This window comes from Leptosomus discolor, chromosome 2, assembly GCF_034619465.1.
Source record: "Leptosomus discolor isolate bLepDis1 chromosome 2, bLepDis1.hap2, whole genome shotgun sequence".
In the NCBI taxonomy this organism is placed as follows: domain Eukaryota; kingdom Metazoa; phylum Chordata; class Aves; order Leptosomiformes; family Leptosomidae; genus Leptosomus; species Leptosomus discolor.
Window position 1 is genome coordinate 104,449,468 of NC_141392.1, and position 7,035 is coordinate 104,456,502.

Genomic DNA, 7,035 nt, shown 5'->3' on the forward strand with positions numbered 1-7,035 from the left:
AAAGATGCAAAAAATCGTGCAGAGCTCTTCCAAGTGATTCAAGACAATCACAGCATTCTTCCCAACTCAGCATCCATCTGACTAGACTGTACTACTTGATGCTTGACAGTAGTGGGGGAAAGAAAGAAAAGGGGGGTGGTGATGGTGTTGTTTTTCTGGGCTTTTTTTTTCAGTTTCTTTATGTTTTCAGTATGTCTGCACACTTCAAATTTGGAAAATACAAACCTATGAAACACTACGTAGAGTGTTTTTTGTGATTACCAGTGTGTGAAATGTTGGTTAGCCACACAGGCTAGGCAGGTAAGTAAGCAGATGGCAGTCACGAGCAGGTAACAGCCACAAAACCATAACTCTTCATGTGCTATCTGCCTAGATACTCCTCTCACTGTACTATATAAGTGAACCACAGCAGCAACCACTTCAAATACATCAAGTAGCTCTGTCTGCACTTTGTATGGTGGGAGGAGGGGGAAGATGAGGTTAGTGGAACAAGCTGATCATTTCTGCAGGATTAGGTCGTTCAGGAAACTGGGGTGTTGCTGGAGCAAGGCTCAGCCGAGAGCCATGAACCCAGCTGCTCACTGGAAGGGAATTCTAGACATTGACAGAAGAAAAAGCGTGTATAGAATCACCGAATGTATTGGGTTGGAAGGGACCTCTGAAGGCCATCTAGTCCAACCCCCCTACAATAAGCAGGGACATCTCTGACTAGGTCAGGTTGCTCAGAGCCCCATCAAGCCTGACCTTGAATGTCTCAGGGATGGGGCTTCCACTGCCTCTCCAAGCAGCCTGCTCCAGTGATCCATCACCCTCATATTAAAGAGCTTTTTCCTAATGTACAATCCAACTCTACCCTTTTCTAGCTTAAAACCATTACCGCTCATCCTATCTCTGCAACCCCCTGTGAGCAGTTCTTCCCCTGCCTTCTTGCAGGGTCCTTTCAGGGACTGGAAGGTCACTATGAGGTTCCTGTTCCGGATGCTTACAAAACGTCCAAGACATGCAGGGAAATGTCATGGGAGTAGCAGGCACCTCTGAGTTTCTGTGGCTCCTGGGTTAGGGAGCTTCTGCCCCAAATACATCCTTAGGGCATTTAAAGGTAACTGAGGAATCAGATGTCTGGTAACTCTCTACTGTAGCACTTTTACACAATTTCCCAGGCACTCAAGTCCAGCACAGTGCCATTTCTCAGAGATAGACAAGACCTGACATAGGCAAAAAAAAGGTGATTTGAGACGCTAAAAGCAAAAGGAATGACTCAGGACCCAGGAGCAAAATCTGGTCAACCAATGCACAATTCCCTTTCAATATGCCTCTGCATTTCCCCCGAAACAGCAACCAACCCATATTTTATGATTGTGGTAATAAATACTAACATAGGAATAGATTTTCTCAACTCGGGTAAAAAAACAGTTGAAGGTGCCTCCCAATTAATGCTGCCTGTTAATGCTGCAGTGTTCTATCTATGCAGAAACATTTACTTTGCACCATAAATAAACAAGGCACAGAACCCTGTAATTGGGCATTACAGCCTGGAAAGATCCCCTAAACTGCATCATTGATGGGGCAGTGGGTTAAGATTACAAAACAGACCGGAAGAAAAAAAAAAAAAAAAAAAAAAAAAAAAAAAAAAAAAGAGAAAGAAATTCCTTTCTCAGATTATGCGTCCTTTATAAAGGGCTAACTGGAGACAAATACCCTCACTTCAGAAAGTTTTAAAACTGTATTTCAGCTTCGCATCACTTCCGCATTTGCTTATTTCTGCAGGTATAAACTTTAACCCTTTAAATTTACTGATCCCTTCAGTCTCATATTTCCAAAAAAACATTCTCCTTTAAAAGTTTAATCTCAAGGGCGTACTATTTCATTTGATGGAAAAAGTATTTTAATAACAAAAATAAAGAGAGGGTGAGGGGCTTTTACTTCAACTGAAGAGCTTCTCAGCACTGCAGATACAGATTAGGTCATACAAAAAAAGTCACCTTGAGTAACTATAGTTTTGAAAATATGTACTTTTTCTACAGTTGTTTGTGTTACGTCAAAACAACACACACACACAAAAATGCTTGTGAAGTGCTACAATTAGGAAGACACACAGCATAGTTACACCTGGGCTGAATCTGGCTACAAAAAACCACCACAGATCTTGCAAAATTTCATGCTCATGAAGAAAGTCCCAGTTCTTCCAACCCTTTAACTGTAAATCAAAAGGATCAAATCAAAAAGTGCATTTGCAGGCAAATGCGCTTGTAGAGAAAAACTGGGGGGGTGAGGGGGGGATTTCCAAAGGCACACCTCCATCCCCAGAAAATCACAGATGACAACTACTTTTTTTTTTTAAAATATAATTTTAAAATGCACTATTTTTGTTGCCAAAGTAATAATCTCAGACTGCTTAGCATTACACAGTCTGACTGGAATTATTTTGAATAATTAAATCAGTTAGTAAAAATCCAATTTTTCCTTTCATCACCACTCACATCCTTAACTTTATGTGCGCCAACCAGAGCAAAGAGAATACAATAATTGATTAAATTTTTTCATCTCATGCCAATACCATTCTGCAGCATTTGCTTTGCAAATGCTTCAAGGAAATTCTTGTGTTTCTAAAAACTTCTCTTTGGAGTTTTAAAGCATGAAAAAAAAAAAAATCTGATATAATTGGAAAATTGCCTTCAAGTTAAATTAAATGTGGAAGTGAAAATTTAGGACTAGAAAAAGGAATATATACTCTCATAATCGTTAGCACAACACATGGATTCATTACTTTTTTCTGTGGTGTGTTATTCAGTGAAGCGATTTTTTTCTTATGCTTACTTCAAAAACAAGCTAACTTAGGCTGTGTTTACAGAGACCTGCTGGGGCATAAGCAAATCTAAACAATTTTTGCTTGCTCTGCCAATTGCAAAGCATTCTTGGCAACATCTGCTTTCCCATTCATTTTCCTTAAATTATTTATAGTTCAATGTAATACAGCTACAGAGTTAAAACAGTGACATTAATTTTAAAGCCCTGATTAAGCTAGTCATAGCTTTCTTCAACAGTTTAGAGATACAGCAGTAAGACAACATAGCTCTGCACTTACAATCAAGTGCACTTTGAACATAGTGCAAACATGGGCGGGGGGTGGACGACACACGCAAAAAAAGCACCCCAAAACTCTGTCCTCACTTGCAATCATGTAAATCAGAGACGATCCTGAAGTAGTCAACTGAGTTTCTTCTATGGAAAACCACTCTAAATGGAGAAAGAAACGGAACCCCACGCAAGAATAGTTCAGCACTCTGGAACACGGTAACAACAAACCTGGGAGCCCTGGACATAAATAGGCATGCTGCCACCAAAAAATAGGAGTGGTTTATGTTATAAATTTTAAAAAAGTGTCTTTAGACACCAAAGTAAGGCTTCTGTTTAATTAGTAATTAGCAATGTCACTCTTGCAATCAGTTGTAGTCCTTTTATTTTTATTTTTTTTTTAATTAAGTTATCAGGGAACTAGGGAACAAAAAGAGGAAATGCATCTATTATATTCGAAAGACTCCATGACAAAGAGTTTTCTAAACACCGCAGAACATGGTAAATAAGCATGTTCTTAGAACAGAAAACTATTTTTCCTTTCTCCCTCTAACAGTCGCTTTTCTTCCAACACATAAATTTTGGAAAAAAAAAAAAATTGTGGGGGGCGGTGGGAGGAGGCCTCTAAAATGCAGTCTCTTGTATATTCACTCAATGCTAGATTTTGTTTCTTCCTAAATGATAAACATGTTTAGTCATTTTACTGTATCACCACCTTACACTGACCAGTGAAGAAAATAAGTGTACAATGCTCAGATGGAAAATATCTAATTATTATTTAGTGAAAAAATATTAATACAATTGAACTTAAAGCAAATTGGCAGGAGCTGCTTTTTATTATTCCAATGTCCAGTTTCAAAACATTTATCTTTTTTACTCATGTATTTTGGATTGCAACAAGACACTTGGGACTGCGTAGACCCACCTTCCTTCCTTCAGCCAAATTCCCCAAGTGTTTCAACGTTCTACAAATTCCCGAGTATCTTGAATACGCAAAACTTTTCAGTAAAAAACACAAAAAGAGTTTACTATCTCAGAATATTTTTAGGTATTATAAAATTTGATAACTTACAAAGGTTACAAATCAAAGCAAACAGCCAGGCATAGCAATCTGAGTGCTTACTACTTAACCTTGATACATTCCAGAGATTTCTCAGATGAGATACATTTGCCTTTTCAGACTCTTATTTCTAAAGAGTTCAAATCTGCCCAGCTCCTTATGTATGTGTACGAGGCACTAGACAGAATTAAGAAATGGAAGTGTGCAGGTACCAGGAAATAACTGAATTTTTAAAGTTATCATTACTTCTGTAAAACTAACCGTTTGGGCCCAAACATACCATGCTGACCATGCTCCATAAAGAACAGGGCTTTCCAGCTGTACATTTTTTGTTTCAGGTGAAATTTCATAGCAGAGCGTTTATCAGGAAGGTGAACCTTGTGCTAGGAAACAATCATGCCTGCAGAAGTTCCCTGATTTGGCAGACCTGTAAACCTCTGGAAAATGACGTTGGAGTCATATTCAGCAGGAACTTGCAAAAAGGTTTTAAGAGACACAGTCGCTGCTGGACAGCCTCTCGTTTCTCCCCGCTCTTTAGCACTGATTAGACTCCATTCCTACAGCTATAAAGCAACACTGTATTTTCTACCTGCTCATGCCTCCGACTTGCGACCACTATGTCTTTGCTATCAGGAGGGAAGTTAAATGTTGTTTCGCTCTGGTACGTGGCTTACACTTCTCTCTTCTGCCCCTCCCCAAATGACACCTCTGCTGACATCTGCACAGGGAGGGGGATGTAGAATGACTGGGCAGGGCAGGAGGGACCCCATAGGAGGAAGGCTGGCTTTTAGGAGCAAGTGCTCCTTGAAACGCTGCTCACACTCCCAAGTCACAGCATGACACCTGCCAGCACACAATTGGCATCTGCCAATCAGCTCCTCGTACAGTCTGCGCAGATGGAAACTGTCGATTTTGCTGGGGGGAAAGAAAAGTCTAAAGCAAAACTGTTTATGCAAAAACACACGGGTGAGCACTCCTTCCCATGGGAAGCAGATCAGAGCCAAGGACTTTCATTCCCCTTTCACTTGCAGTTGTGCTAAGCTGGCGCTGCAGGAAACCCAGTCCCTGCGGTACAGGCACACTGCTAATTACACACAGCTTGTGCACACATCCAAAGCATGACCACAACCTCAGCATTACAAGTCTCTGTGGAAAACAGTTACAAAAAAACCTCAACAAAACTAAACAGTACATATTCGTGCAAAAAGCATTCCCAGTGATGGAAACAAAAGCAAAACCACATGAATTAACAGGGTCTCCCTGCAAATAAACAACAAAGAAGTAAAAATGTCTCTCTAGTATTTCATAAACAACACACATTACATCCTAGTTACGTTGTCAATCATGCACAACAGATATTATCATTCTAGACAAAAAAACCCTCAAAATTGAAGTCAAAAGAATGATGAATCTGCCTGCTCAAGTTTCAGAGACTGCTAACAAAAGCGTGTCTAACACTAAAGAATTTTATTTCTTGAAATAAAGCCCAGATCTGTGGATGTTAGGAAAGACTCAGAAATACCAAAAACACAGAACATTACAAAGTACTCACAATGCTAAAAAAAAAAAGCTTAAAGTTAGCTAAAAATTAAAAGAATCAAGTTGCAAAAAATCAAACAACATTAGACATGAACTAGGCTGTCCAGAGAGCAGCAGCAGCAACACCAGCAGACCTGTATGCCTTTATAACTCCAGAAGATGCTTTCCAGTGCTGCCTACGCTATAATCAGAAAGGCTACTATGTAAAATCAGCATTTTGTGACTACTTATTTTAATTGCGTTTATACTTGGCATACTGGTGGCACTGGTATTGCCTGCTACGGCCAGAAACGTAAACCTAGCCTGGTCCCAAGGTCTTTTACACCTCAGCACCATGTCAGTAGATTCTGCCATTAAAATTTCACCAAGAAATGTTGATGATGTGCAGCAAGTGAAGCCCATAAAAGGAGATGCTGTAAGGAAAGTACAACCATTATTTGGAAATATGCGTAAATACAGGATAGATCCCTATCTACCCTGAAAAACATCTCTCCGTATTACTGGCTATTAGCTTTCCATCAGTATTAAAGGAATACTAATACACTTAACACCTAATAGTACCAAGGTTACCAGTCTGAATTAGTATAAATGCCATCAGGCACGTAACATGAGGTACGGCAGTTACAACACAACAGCTACCTCGCTGTCTGACATGTCTGTTGGTAGAGACAGGTGCTGATGACGGCTGTGTAGCCAAGCTCAGCCTCAGCCGAACTCGCCTACAAGGGAACGGCACAACTCTGCTTGGGCCCACAGATCCCACCAGTCCTCTGCGCCACGCTGGTCCTCCCTCCTCACTGTCTGGCGCCGCAAAGCCCTTGAACATCGTTGGGGGCTCTGCGGGGCGCCGCGGGGAGCCTCGAGCACCGGGCAGCGAGCAGCCCCTCATGGGAGGCAAAAGGGGGGACTGGCACTGATCCCCCAGCTGCTTCCCCCCACCGCTGGCCCCCCTGTGCGTACTGCAGGCACATCACCCTCCGCCTCCCGTGAGGGACCGCTCGCCGCCCCTGCCGATGTCCAAGGGCTCTGCGGAGCTCGCCGTGCAGCCGGGAGGACTGGCGGAATCTGCCCACCCACGGAGAGCTGTCCCCGCGCAGAGTTGTCCACACAGAGCCGTCCTAGACCCTGCCTACAACATGCTGCCAAATGGACAATCCACGCAGGGAATGGGAAGACTAAAGAGCTTTAATAAAACAGAAATCAAACAGCAGAAGAAAGGCTACAAAGTCAGTCGGAAAATGAAATATCCAGCTCTGGCAGTGCAGGGATGGAGCACATTGGCTACGCACAGGATACAAGTTCATGTGAAGAAAAAAGGAAAAGGAACATTTTCTAGGAAATGTAGTTTTGACCACGTAGTT

General features: G+C 41.6%; 1 protein-coding gene across 1 annotated transcript in view; it reads right to left on the minus strand.

Moving 5' to 3' along the window:
* Positions 1–6,500, minus strand: part of ARHGEF10 (Rho guanine nucleotide exchange factor 10) — a 92,600-nt gene extending 86,100 nt beyond the window's left edge. The window contains exon 1 of the mRNA XM_086460470.1: positions 6,314–6,500. Within this exon, the coding sequence (XP_086316596.1) occupies positions 6,314–6,500 (187 nt within the window). The remainder of the gene's footprint in view (positions 1–6,313) is intronic.
* Positions 6,501–7,035: the final 535 nt, after the last annotated feature.